The sequence below is a fragment of the Falco punctatus genome, assembly GCF_963210335.1.
Source record: "Falco punctatus genome assembly, chromosome: 14".
Lineage (NCBI taxonomy): Eukaryota > Metazoa > Chordata > Aves > Falconiformes > Falconidae > Falco > Falco punctatus.
This window is the reverse complement of record NC_137594.1, coordinates 3,197,014-3,211,467: the sequence shown is the minus strand read 5'-3', so window position 1 is coordinate 3,211,467 and position 14,454 is coordinate 3,197,014. Positions and strand designations below refer to the sequence as shown.

At 46.0% G+C, this 14,454-nt stretch overlaps 1 protein-coding gene across 1 annotated transcript in view; it reads right to left on the bottom strand.

Moving 5' to 3' along the window:
* ZCCHC14 (zinc finger CCHC-type containing 14) overlaps positions 1-12,379 on the bottom strand; it is a 63,010-nt gene extending 50,631 nt beyond the window's left edge. Inside the window, exon 1 of the mRNA XM_080410676.1 lies at positions 6,940-12,379. Within this exon, the coding sequence (XP_080266802.1) occupies positions 6,940-7,503 (564 nt within the window). The 5' untranslated portion in view covers positions 7,504-12,379. The remainder of the gene's footprint in view (positions 1-6,939) is intronic.
* Between the last annotated feature and the right edge of the window lie 2,075 nt (positions 12,380-14,454).

Below are 14,454 nucleotides of genomic sequence, written 5' to 3'. Positions count from 1 at the left end.
TTTTACAAACCAATCATTAAAAACACCTCAAAGTCAAAACAGAGAACTGCTTCTAACCAGACCTTGGAAGAGATACTACTGCTCTGTATCCCAAAACTGATGGGCAAGTATGTCCCAGTTTGTCCACTTGAATGCTACCAAAAGCTAGAAGCATAGCATCGAAACAGGAAAATTACCTTATACTTCCCAAGAGAATTCAAAATGTAGCTATGTCCTAACTGCTATGCAAGCCTTTAGCCCTTAATGATATCTGCCTTTAAAACATTATCATGTTGACTTTCAAGCTACCATACTTACGTTGCCAGCATATGGGTGGGAAATTGCCCCCACAGGGCCAGCATATACATTTGGGAGGTAAACAGAGTCAAGCAGTTCCAAAATCTGCTGAAGTATAACCCAAGCAATGGTACCATAAGCCTTTCCCTGGTAGAATGGTTCATTGCCACTCCAGTCTCTTCTGTAACAATTCACAAATTAACAAGATTGGCAAAAGTTATCTGACAAGCCACAAATTCACTGAATTGTACTTCTCCCTCCTTCCCTTCCTCTATCCATTTAAGTAATTGCTTGGGTGTAATAAAGCTACTTATGGTGAAAAAAGGTGACACTGGAAAAGTATTCATAATACGCATGAAAAATATTCACTTTCACTATTTATCATCGTGACTTGGCAGGTCTTTAATTAAAATTAAGATCTTGCTCTTAAGTAATTGATCTTCTTATTTCTGGATCACTTCAGCTATTTACCAAAACCCTGACACCCTGTATCAGCCAGAACACCTGTTAAAAAGTTTATCTCTTCAAATGGATATTATTGGATAATCATACAAATGGGACCAAAGGAAAAAATCAGTTTTAACATGAGGCAAAGGCAAGGAATTTAGATGTTTGCTCATTACAAAACCCATGCCAAGAAATACATCTCTTTGCCAGATTTAGTACCATTTCAAATTTAAATAAGGAACAACTTCAATTCAACTTGTTCCAATTCTTTTGCCAAAGAGTAAAGTCAAATTCTAGTTTAAGTGTGACAATGCTTCTCATTTCGACAGACAAATTACATCTAGTATTTCTATACTAAGATTCTGCAGATTCACAGAAACTCTGATCTATATTCTTTAGATTCTTGGGAACTGTTGGCTTTTTTTTTTTTTGGGGGGGGGGGGGGGGGGGGGTGGTGTAGAAAAAGCACTCAAGATCAAGTAGTAAAATGGACACTGCTGTATCTGAATACAGAAGATGACTATACACATCCCTTTACCAGAGCACACTTAAAAGTATCACAGGTACTGCAGCACTGAGAAGTCCATACAAGAATCAGAGCTCTATCCTGCTAGAAAGAGGCAGTGCTGTATCTAATATCCAGCTAAAAGATGACAGGATCTCCGTTTCAGCAATTCAGACGTTTAAGAAAAAGCACTAGACCAAATGGTTAAATACTTTCACACAAGGATGCTGTTCAGTACCTTTGAAGTTAGACACTGGAATGCTTGTTAGGTGTGGTTAACTACTACTGGCTCTGCTCTTCCAAGCAGGATCTGCATACAGCTTGTACACAGATTCAATTAAAACAGTTTCAAGTCTGGCACAGTTCAAAATGTCCAACACCTTACAACAGGCATTTTTATTCCAGAAGAGATGAGGCCTACTTCAATATTACCTTGTATACTGTTAGTTGTCAGTTAAGCAATTAGTAGAAAAGAGTAAATAAAAAAAAAGTGAAGTGGAACTCACTCTTAAAACAAAAACTTCATTCAGCCTGCACAAAAAAATGGGAAAGCAGTTCACGGAAAAAGCAACATTATTAGCTCAACACAAAGTTTTTGGCTGCTCTGTCCCTGGTGTTTGGATGTACAGTGCACTTCCCAAGCAAACTCATTTAGGTTCTTAAACTCAAGTTCATCATGTAACATAGGATAAGGCAAAGTGAATTTGGGGGCAATTAATACTGTTACTACAGGAGACCTTTATCTTCCAAGGATTCCTTTATACGTTAAGCTCATTTCTGAAAATATTACAGGTTTGAGTATGAACCATTTTATAAGAGTCACACAACTTTCAAACAAGAATATCAGTAAAAAATGAGCCAGCACTGGAAGCCTCACATTTCTTGACTGGAACATCAAGAGGCAAGTGTAATCCGTGTAGCCTCAAGTATCCAAAATACTGACAGGACGGGCAAAGATTGGCATGTGTCACCAAATGGAAGCTGCAAAACCTGCCCCTACAGCTCCCAAGGTTAGTCGCACGTGTTTTTGAAAATTAGATCATTCCTGGGACAGCAACTACTGATATCAGTGAGTAAACACCTCTAATCCTAGCTAGCAACTGCTATTAACACGGTAATCTACTAAAGCTATGAAATATCCTCAGTGGGTTAGGAGGCTAAAATTGGGTTTTTCATGATTCATTCTATCCCTACAAAGCTAGCATAAAGGCCATAAAGGCAACTGATCTAGATCACTTAATAGCTAGATTGCTTACTCCGTGAGGACTTAAGGACTCAGTTTCAACCCAACAAGTAATAGGTTTTTTTTCCAACTCATCATTCCACAGATGAAAAAAAATCTGAGTATTTCTGGAGTATGTAACTCCAATCACCTATAGCACAGAGTGCAGACAGGTGAAGGTATTTGAAACAGCCCCCTCAGAACATCAGCTCTACACACTCCCAATACACAGTCTTTACTTCCAAGTTTTAGATGAGCCTATGGAATTAGAACAGGTGAAAAATAGCATCTTATGCTATAAACTTGAAATAGCCATTGATGCAGTATTTGGAAGCTGACTAGGCAGGAGCCTTTTTTCCCATTCACCAGATACCAACCTGAAACAGCCACATAACTACAGTGTCACTGCCTCTTGTTTCCTCTCAGCTACAAAACCGTAGTCAGACCTGCTATTTATGACCCTGGTTCTGCAGCTGAAGCCACAACCAGATCATGGCTCTAACTGCACTGAAGAGCTAGCCAGCTAGCAGAGCAGGTGCTAAGTAGCCAAAGCATTATCTTATTTCCCCTGTTTTTACAGAACGATCTCAATGAATTGATGAAACAACTCCAAGAAATACAAGGTGGCAGATTCATGAATCTCTAGTTCTGGAAGTCATGTCCTCAGTGTCACTAACATATGTAGACTTCTTGAGAGGAAAAAGTTAGCCCATGCAGAGAGTCATATTATTACGTCTAGATGAGCGCCAGTATCCAAGCAGGTCCTGGTATGTCTCTATCTGCAAGACATAAGCCTAAGGGGTTCTGTAAAGATAGCATTGCTACAGCCTCAAAGAAACCAAGAAGGAATAGAAACATTAAGTTTTCACCTACAGCAGAGACAGATGTTCACTGTCACAAGTCCTACGCAACACAAGTCTGAATGGGTGGTTCAAGAAGTTGGGAGACAGTTTTGAGACATTTCTTCCTTCTCCATGGGTCACAAATCCAGCAGTAGCAGTCAGTCTGCCTATAAAAGCACCCAGATGTGTACAGGCAGAGCAGGAAAGATTTGACTACTGGTTTTCATGTGCCCCGATGCTTCCAGCCCCCCCTCCTCTATGAAGGGAGCAGCAATTTGCAGCTCTAAGCATGGTACATCAGCATAGAAATCAGCCTTCAGATGCTAGGTTCTGAGTGCTGGCCAGAAAACCATTCTCTCTCCTTTGTGGCAAAGGTATAAACGACAATTTCAATTGTTAAATACCGTATATCCACCTTAGATTTTATGCCTATAAGCAAAAAGCTTCAAGAATTCACAACTCAAGTCCTGCAGGCGTTGTCACCATTCAAAACCAGAAGAAAATACACAAGGGTGGAAATGATCATCTTTAGAGACTAAAGCAATAGTCTGCTGTAGAGAGGACAGTGTTCTCCCTACTCGGGGCAAGGAAACTTAATGTTCATTTTGTACTATCAAGTAAAACCATGAATCTAATAATTACTGACCTACTTAAAGCCAGCCACAGCCACCTTTTCCTGTAAAGTTAAGATTTATACATATATGTAACGCATATATAATCCAAGAATAATCTCAAAAAGCACAAATTAAAGCAAAAATATATGGGCAGCTGTTTTGAGCCTCCTTCTAGTCAGCATTTGCTGCATAAGACAACCACAAAGGGCAGTGGCTTGCATCAGTAACCAACCTTAAATGTATTCACCTACCCCCAAAGCATGAAGTATCATGAAATCTTTACAGTAATTTTCTATCTCTTCACTATCACTTCAGTCTCTTCACTATTATACACAACTTATTTTTGAGAGATTTCACTATAAGATGTGAAAGAGAAGAGATGGAAAGAAGACTGCAAGCTCCAACCCTCAGTAAAAAAGTTGGAGCTAATAACGAGTTGGATCATATTTTAATAGGACTGACTAAGCAGAAGCAGTGCATTTCCATTTATCTCTGCAAAGAGAACAGAGAGCACTGTTCAACTTTTTTTTGTTGCATTTCTCTAACAAACACGTTAAATGTAAATCATCAGAAATTGTAACAGACCTCTAGTTATACAGAAAAACAGGCAGTCACACAAGTGTTAGCCCCTATTCCCACACTCCGCACAAGGGAAATGCTGAAGGGTAACTAGCCCTCTTCACAAAGGGCTCCCTATTTGCATGCCATTACACATCCATGCCATTCCAGCTTCCAAAAGTTTCTCAGGACCTCAAATGGTGACCACTTCTCCAGCTCATTTTCTAAGGATGAGCTCAAAGAGGTTTGAGCTTGGGAATTTAGGAGCAGCATTCATACCATTTTAACACACAGTGCTGACTTCAAGTACCAGCCTAGCGTAGCTCAAGCTGTAGTAAAGCAGCAAGAGTGATGAGAAAGTGCTGGCACCAGGGAAGAAACTCTCCTCCAATTCTGAAGAGGACGAAGAGCGCCGGACTCTTGGCAGGCAGTAGCCCAGTGCAGCTCACTTTCTCTTGACATCCACATTGTTTTTTTTCTAGATGATGTTTCAACACAAGTATTGTCACAACATAACTTGGTAACATCACAAGATCTAAGCCCACAGCGTCGGAATTTATTTGTGCATATTTAAACAGGGCTGAATGGAGAAAGACTTTTTTTTCCACTTGCTTTATCCAACTCCTGTTTTAAGCCAAGTGCTTACTCTAAAAGTAAAAAAATTACTGGACTATCAACATTGAAAAAAATTTAACAATCTTAAAAAAAGGAAATCTGCATCTGTTCAAACAAAATGCATATTCAAGAGACTGTGAAAGGAAAATCACCTTTTTTGATGACTCTCAACTATGCTGTACTCAACAACCAGTATTCTTCAATGCCAATTTCTTAAAAAACAACAGGTATTTTTAAAGAAATAACCCTACGGTGAGTTCAGAAGAAAAAAACCCCACCACAATAATCAAATGACTGTCCTGTATGCCTTATTACTGGCATGAAAAATGGTAGGATGGATTCTCCGTCCATCTTAGATTGACATAAATAGTGCCAGAGTTTTTCAGCTACATAAATCGTGCACTATTTGTGAAGCTTTGAAAGCTTACTCTAAAAAAACGTTCCTGCCTGCATAATTGTACCTTTTTTTTCTCATCGTATTTTGGGAAAACTTGTATGTGATTTACAGTCTTTCCTTTCAAACCTTGGGTTTCGCATCTTTGGAATAAGGGAAGTTGCAAGTAGTTAAGCGCCTGAAAGGCAGCTTTTTCTGGTTTTAATTATACCCTTCTACAATCTGTGTGAAATATTCTTTCCATCTATATTTTATTCACGTAGAGGTTTAAACTGAATAAAGAGGCTTTCCCATACCTTGTTCTTTCCCCGTAAAACAAAATGTCAGGAACAAGCACTGTTTAAAGACATAGGAAGGGAAGATTAAGAGAAACACGAAATTTAATAATACTTATCTAAATTCTACAATTAAAGCAGGGGTATTCAACGAAACATGAAACTGGAAGGACATTTGTATTCAGGAGAAGACCAGGCATAGATTTCTGTCTTCAGTCTGAAATTCAATACTCAACTTAATGGAATCTGTACTGAGCCCTCAGAAACAGCTTTATTTAGGATACTAGTCCAATACAGGGATTTTTTGCAGCCTTCAGGTATACACCATCTTTCCCAATAGAAGGGTAAGATAGTTATTTGCTGATGGAGACCTACATCCCGTTAACTGATTACATACACCCACTTAACTAGTACTTGGTTTGAACTTTCAAGCATGTTAAATTCAGTCGAAAAGACAGTTTGACTCCCTAATCTGTAGCAGGCTAAGAGTACTTAAGCAGTCAGTAACATATCTAATTACTAACAGCACGTCTTAAAATGTTACTGCCTAGCTTAATTGCTGGCAATTGAATGAACGAACAGCAAGTTAATGACGGTGAACCACTGACACCAGGATCAATACCCGAGAGACTCAGGGTGACAGGCAACCACAACATTTCTTTAAGCTCAGTATCAGAAACGCAAAACTGTTTGCCATCACACTTATCTGAACAAAACCCCAGACTCACCAAGATGCCTTTGCCACTGGACAGCTACTCCCAAAGCCGACCCTCCTTTCCAACTTCTTCCAGGGAAACTTTTAAACAGGCGCTTGCTCCTGAATCTAGAGATACTACATGTTTGTTTCCCCTACTAAATCACTGGTCTTCCATGCAGCCAGCAGGACTGTCCCCTCAGCAGATGTATTTCCAAAAGCAATCAGTTAAGGTTTATACTGCTGCCTGTTGATCAGCTTGTGAACCCCTTCTCATCTAAATGTCACGAGCCCGTAAAAACTCCACGCATCCCCTCTTTTTGCCCTCTGTTGACCATCCCCATCATCAACCAAGCAAAGTGATCCCTGCCAGCCTCTCAGGCTGCCATTTATCACCAGGATGCCTGTACTAAAGGACAGGCTTGCAAGAATAGCTGAAGACGCAACCCAGTGCCCTGCAGCAGTGCCATGATGGTGAGCAAAAGCAGGATACCCACCTTATGGCAGCCAGGATAGGTTGCCATGGTGTTGAGGGTAGAGGTGCTGGGATTCTTGCTGGTGCTGGCCATGATATTCTGGATCTGGGTGAGCTCTTGCCTCAGCACCTGTTTCTGGTGGAAGCTGAAAGCAGGGTGGTTGGATGCCATCGTGAAGAGCAACAGGAACTCATCCCCCGTGCGGCCCTCGTTGAGTTGTAGCCCATAGTTGTTGATGACCGAATCGATGTGGGTGAGGGTACGGAAGAGGACCCCGGCCGCCTCTCGGTGGGCAGAGCCGAGCAGAGCGAGAGAGACCAAAAGTTTGCTGCGTACCACCTCGTCCGTCAGGTTGGTGAGGCTGCCCAGGTCGGCGGGGTTGTTGGCCTTGATCTCGGAGTCGCGCAGGGAGTGGTAGTCCTTGCGGGCCAGGTCCTCCAGGCAGGCGCCCAGAAAGCGCAGCTCCAGCGGGATGCAGAGGTCCAGGAGGCCGCAGAGGAACTCCACACGCTGCGGGGAGGGCAGCTCGGAGAACCAGCGGTACACGCCGTCCCGCTGCAGCCGCGGGCACCGCTTCTCCACCATGGTGCTCCGCCTGCCCCCGGCACGGAGGGCGCACACCCTGGTCGGGGCAGCGGCGGCGAGGGCGGACGGCAGCGCCCCGAGGGGGGCCCGCAAGGCCGGCGCCCCCACACCCCCCAAGCGGCCCCCTCCGCGCTCCCGCCCCCCCGGCAAACCCGCCCCCCGGGGGGCGAGGGGGCCCGGCGGCGAGGAGCGCGGGGGGCAGCCCCCGGCGGCGGGCAGGGCCGGGCCGGGCCCCCCCGAGGGTGGCCGCCGGCGGCGCCGGGGGAGCAGGCCCGAGCAGTGAGGCGCGGCCTGGCCGCGGGGTCCCCGCCCGGCAGGGCCCGGCGGCCCCGAGCAGGCCTCTGCGCTCCCGCGTCGTCCCTCACGGGGCGGCTCCTTCTCTCAGCCGGGCGCCGGTCGCCTCCATCCTCTGCGCAAGCCTGTCCCGCCGCGCTGGGCCCCGCCGCCGCAGCCGGAGCCGCCCCGCCGCCGCCACAACCGCGGGAAATAATCCCTCGCTAGAAGGCGGCGAGCAGGCGGAGGGGGACGGTGCCGCGCGCGCACCGCCGGTCCGCGGCGGAGGGATCCCGGAGTGAGAAGTCCCAGCCGGGAGCGGAGCGGGAGGGAGGGAGAGAGAGAGAGAGGAGAAGGAGCGATGGAGCGCCTTCACTCCCGGCCTGACCCCGCGGCGGGCCCCGCCCACCGCCCTTCCGATTTGCCGAGCCGTCTACTCGCACCTGGGGATTGGCTGCTAGCGCGCTTCCCCCCGCCCCTTTCCTCACGTACTGGAGCGGGGTCTAGGGGGGCTGTCAATCGCCAGCGTTTAGACCCCCTTTAATCCCTCCCCCGGCGCTGATTGGTCGACAGGACGATTAAATATGAGGGGGGGGGCACAGCCCGCCTTTTGTGTGCAGCCGCCCGCGGTGGCGAGCTGGGGCGTGAGGCGACCCTGAGGCGGGGAGCACGATTTTTCTGGGGGGAGATGGTGTTCTCGGCCCTGTCGCAGCCCACGGGGCCAGGCCTGGGGCAGTGACCACCTCAGGGTAGAGCTGTGCCTTGTCCTCCTGTGGGGACTGGTGGGGGCCTGGGGCTCCCGTTCCTGCGGCATGGCCAGTGCTGCCTGGAGATGTGCCTCAGGCCACTGCCCTGACTGACTTCCCAAATTCTCTCTGACCACCTTCGTTCTGTCCTGCCTGGAAGGCATATTCCCAGCCCATCTGCTGACTCGTGCTCTTGGCTAACCCTCATGTGGGGCTGTATGTGCCTTTTCACCGATTTTTCTGTCAAAAGTATCCTGATCTCAGTCATGAAGAGCCTCGCAGAGTAGAAGAGGGAATGGCTACGATGCCTTCTTTCCTTAGCTAGCGTTGTGGGATGGCAAAGAGCCTCCAGGATGGAGCGGAGGGGTGCAGTATGGCATGAGCTGCTGCTGCCTGCCTGATGCCAAAAACTCCGATAAAGCTTCTTGGCACCAGCGTTTCCCTGCGCAGCCTCACCAAACCAAGCCGCGCTCTACGGTCACAGCCAATTTGGCAGCTGACTTCAGATTGTCTTTAAATACAGTGTGGAAACAAAAGAGATGCTGAAGGTGTCAAAATGGTATTTATTTTTTTTTACCCCCTACTCTCCATTCTAAACTGGGGTTCTGGCTGACAGCGATGTGGCAATGCACATTTTGAAGCAGCTTTCAGATTTGCCTATGGATTGCACGGACGGCACCCGGCAACCAAGGGGCGGACGCATAATTTATTTTTTTCATAATGTTTTTCCATGGGACTTGGCTGTATGTCTGCTGTAGCCCAGTAGCCAGACTGCGCATCAGTTAGATAAATGATACGGGGGAAGATCTTTAAGTGGAGTGGGCCAGGAATAACATTTTTAAATGCAGCCCCAGGCAAGCAAAGATGATTCCAGACTTGATTTTTTATAAGATTGTAATCTTCTTGGAAGATGGACCGTGTGTTTTATTTTAACAAGTGCAATATTGCTGCAACACAGATAAACGAAAGAGCTAACACTGAGGTTTTTAAAAGCAGCATTGCATTTTGTCTTGACTTGATCTTTATGGGGTGCACATGATGCCCAAACGCAGGCTGCTTTCTGTCACATGAGTTGTGTGAACACTTGTGTTGATGTCATGTAAAAGAAAGAGGCTTATTCCTTTGGGTGACGGTTTATTGGAAATCTCATTATACACCTTGCTAAGATGAACTGCTGCACCACAAAAATTCCAAATGCTGGTAGTTTATCCTTTTTTATTTCCCTGTGGAATATTGTAGACCATCAACTGCATTTATTGGAGTCCTCTGAAATGCAAGAGTAAGCAATCAAAGGACGCTTACTGGGGTTGCATAATGTCATATATTGTAAAGCTATACAACTCTGCTTCTGTCTTGCAGACTCCTGCTGTGAGAGGGTCCTTGAAAATCCCACAGCCTCTCTGTGTCCTTTCCTTGTAGTGATCCGCCACTGAGTGCAAACCATATGCGCTTCCTTTTCCTGCCGTGCCCAGCATTGTCCATTGGAGGAAAGGATATGCAGAAAACAGAGGAAGTGCTCTCAGTCCCTTAGGAAAGGTTTGCATTGAATTGCAGCACAGGCCAGGCAGTAGGCATAAGGACATTGAGTTCTTTGGTGGCCTTTCTGCTTATATTGGTTTTTATCCCAGAGTTAATCCGTTCTGAAAGCACTGCGCTGTGCTCAAAGTCAGGTATCTGACAATTGCCTGCTCTGTAGCAAGGTAAAGGTTTAAACTTTTCTGCTTGGGAACCAGGTCTAAGCCTGAGCCCAAATGAAAGTTTGAATCAGAATTTTGCTGCTAAAGAGTGAGTCTGTGGTTTACAGCCAGAGCAGAAATTGTTTGTCTTCAATGCCAGACAGTGAGACAAACTCTAATCTGAAGTGTAGTGTATGAACTGGGAGCCTTTTCTCTGATTAGAAGTGGCTTTGGGTGAAGCCTGAGAAACCAAAAGGAGCATGACATATAATTCTGTCACAAGCCACCAAGAATTCCTGGCTAGCCAGTGGGCAAAGCAAAGAACCACCCTCAGCAAGATAAATCAACTTCGTAAGAGCTCGTGTTACCGCTTGCTCGAGACAGCGGGTTGTGAGTGAAGGTCGTTCTGGAGTGCCTGCACAGCCATGTTCCCCGTAAGCCACAGCCCTCAGGACACCAAAACTGGCTCCTTCTTTCATCCCCAGATCACCCTATTTCCTGCATCTTCTCGCTTCCTGTAAATTCTCCTTGTGCATGTTTGAGACAAACAGCTGGGGAAGAGTCGGAGTAATCGGTAAACAATAACTGAAAGTGCAGTTGTTTTCCTCTCTTCGTATTTTCAGAACATGCAGAGGCTGTTACTGAATGTCTCAGGCGAAGGGAGAGGGTCCATTTCTTCAGAACTGGATGCGTCTACTTCAGTTCTCACCTGCTGCCTTAATGGTCTGAATTCTTGTACTCAGATTTCCTCAGGTCTAACCAAGGAGCCTGGCTGAAGTATTGATTTTCCTTTAAACAGCATGTCAAAGCAAACATAGCCAAATCCACGAAGATAATTTCTTCTTCACGTGAGTTTGACTCAAGGCAACATGACATGTCCAAAAGCATATAAAAATTAACTGAAATAATTCAGTGTGAGATGGGTAACTGAGTCCAGTGTGAAAGGAGGTATTTCGCTTTTTTACCCATCCATAGAATCAACATGAAGAGGGGGACCTTTGTTTAGGAGGCTGCTGGTTAAAAGGCCAGTTGCGTTACCCAGATCTATCTCATACCCCGTGCTCACAGCCCACAGGACTCCTCTGCAGGGACCTTTTCAGAGCTTTTGTCTATCACTTGTTAAAAGTTCTCTGGTTCCTTTATGAGGCTCTTCAACACTTGTCATTAAACGGACAGAAGGTTTTGCACGTTTGGCATTTTTTGACCTCCTCAATGTGGCTTAAATCTTAGCACTTCTGCCAGAAATTCAGCCTGGAAATCCTAAGTCTTCTACCAAAATGACTTGCAAAGCCATAGAAGAACCTGCTGCTGTCTTGGTCTCACTGGGTATGAGTTAGCTGTGACGGGCATCCTTCCCTCACGTGGGTTCCACCCCAAGCCAGCTTTCCCCCACTTTGGGATTGGATGCTGTCCCAGGAAAATACGCTGAGAGAAAGCATATTTCTGTATATCGATGTACATCAAACCTGACAGACCAACTCTGTGTTGTTTTAATTGAGACCTCTGTGGGCTTTGGCCCTGGAGTTGTGGGCTCCTTTTGTGGTATCAGTGCTACCTCCTTGTATTTCCTTTGCTCTATCCCACCTCTCCCAAAGTTTCTGCTGCTGATCATCCCCTGCCTCTCCCCACACACCCTTCCTGGCTGCCCTCTTCCAAAACCTTGCTCCCCATTGCCAAATAAATCTGCCCATTCTGACCTGCCCAACATCCACCTCTCCCATTCCTCTTCGCCATTCAGCCTCAGAGAAATCTTTTGATCCTGCAGTTCCACCCTGAACTCCCTCGTCCCCTTTTCTGCTGGGATGCAGTGAGTGACAGGAGCGATAGCGTTGCGTGCCGTCTGCGCCGTTATATGAAAGGGAAAGATAAATATTGCCATTGCATGTTCATTCAACTACTTCTGTGCACACGGGTGATTTCCTGTAAGGTTTCTTGCAGATGCTGGAATTGGAGCTCTTGGTTTTGAAAAAACAAACAAACCCCAGCTTTGAAGCACATAGAAAAATATCACGTGGGCTTTGGGAAAAGGGAAAAAAAAAAAAAAAAAAAAAAAAAAAAAGAGGCCAGCTGTCGGACTGCCTGCAGCATCCCTTGCAGTGTGACATTCAAGCAACAACCTGAACGCGTTCGGTTTGGACAGGGGTGGTGGAAGGTGTCCTTGCTGTGACGGCAGCAAAAGCAGGGTGGATTAAAGGCTGGCAGCAATGTGGATGTGTGTGGATGTGTGTGGATGTGTGTGTGTGGGGGGGTGTGTGTGGGGGGTGTGTGTGTGTGTGTGTCTGTGTGTCTCTGTGTGTGTGTGCGCGCGCGCACGAGTGTGTGTGTGAGTGTCACTGCCCTCTGCCGACAGACTGTGGCAGACACAGACATGTCTTTAAATACGGATTTTTTTGGGATTTTTTCCAGCTGAAGGCATAAGGGATAGACTTGCCTCTCCCTGAGTAAAGGCCCCCCCCCCCCGGATCACCACGCTGTCTCATCTGTCACCTTTCAAAATTCAAAGTGCGAGTCAGCCCTGAACTTCCCTTGCCCCGCGTCCCCCATGTCCCTTCCTCTGCGGGACAGCCTTGGCACGTCCCTTCTTGGCCCCAGAAGCCAGGCAGACCTTCTGGCTTTGTGCGGTTCCCTGTAGGGCTTGCTTCAGCATGAAAATCCACAGTCCCTGGCTGCCAAAAATGCTTCCCCCGCCTCCCTGCCCTTACTCCCTACATCCGTCTCAGAAATGGCTGCAAAAGAAACATTCTTGGTTTTCCCTGTCTTTCACGGCCCGTGCTTTGGCCTGTCCCTCCCTCTCCTGCTCTGCCTGGCTGGAAGCACAGGGATGTGTCACCCTTTGCTGAAGCTACAGCCTCCCTGTCCTCACCACCCCAGTCACGGGGCAGCTATTTCCTTTGGATTCCTGTTCTGAATTTTTCCTTACTTTAATCTCACCCCAGGAAAGTCACATTTTGGGTGACTCTTTACAAAACAAGGCTGTGTTGCAATCGTTTTCAGTTTCCTTTTACTTGAGGTAGCACAGCTGTTTGCCATGTCGGGGTCCAGGTTGCCAGAGCCCACCCCTGCCCCATGCACAGGGCACTGCTCTGGCAGCCTGGGAGGAGGGATGTGCAGCAACCCAGAGTGGAGTCATGCTCTCCTATCCACAGGCTGATTCCAACTCTTATCCATCACACAATGTTAACGTACTTTTTGCTACAGCCAAATCACTTTCGAGCTGGAAAGGAAAGTCTGGAAGTATTTACTTGACTATTCCAGTGACATTCCTCAGGGTGTTTTCACATCATATCCCTCCTCTCTTTGCCCTTGGTCAGTATTCCACTAACGAGCTATATCCATTTAAATGCTCAGGAGAAAGCATGAGGAAGAACAGGAACATGCGTAATTATTTACCAAATATAAAGTTCTGCATTTCTTTGCAACATTTGAAATTCATGCTATACTTGGTTACAGAAATACCTGCTCGGACAACAGAGAGAATGTCATCTGCCCTACCTGCTAGACCCACACTTCAAACACTTCTGTGCAAACTTCAAATATTTACATGTTGCAATGTGCACTGGAATTGCACGCTGGGGATGATTTCCTGAAGAAACCCACAAATAACTTCTGAATGACGACCAAAATGAGAAAATTGGGATTGGTTCACAGGCAATTCATGAATAGAAAAAGAGATGAAATTAGCTGAATGAACTGTTCATTATGCATTATTCAACCAGCTGTACTAATTAGTGCCTTAAGGACTGTTCCTGTTCCCACTGCAGCCAACTCCAAAACTCCTTTTGATTTCAGTGGGAGCAGGACAAAACCCTCAGAGAATGGGCCTGGTGCCTGCTTTCTCTGCAATGCCTTTTTTTTCCCTTTCTTTTATTATTGCTTATTGATTCCAACTTTTTGTGTCTTCTATTAAAAGGACTACTTCTAAAATGTCTTGCATGGTGATCAATTAATCATAGAAAAAGAAATGTACTCTCAGTGCCAGAGTGTGTGTCTTAGGCCTGATGCGTTCTCTGAAGGGGGAGGTTTTTCATATGTCTTCTTTTGCTTCGCTTTTATCCAGAATAAGTGGTACAGAACCGCACAGAAGCTTGAAAACCCTTTGGAAAGAAATGTCACTAAGGCAGAAGGCACAGAAATCAATTGTTTGCATGCTGAGCCCAGAACTTGCATCTGGGCATTTAAATTTTTTATTTTATTTTATTTTTTGTGTAAGGGTAATGTTTGTGATGTTTCTTTCCCACCAAAAAGTTCCTACAGCA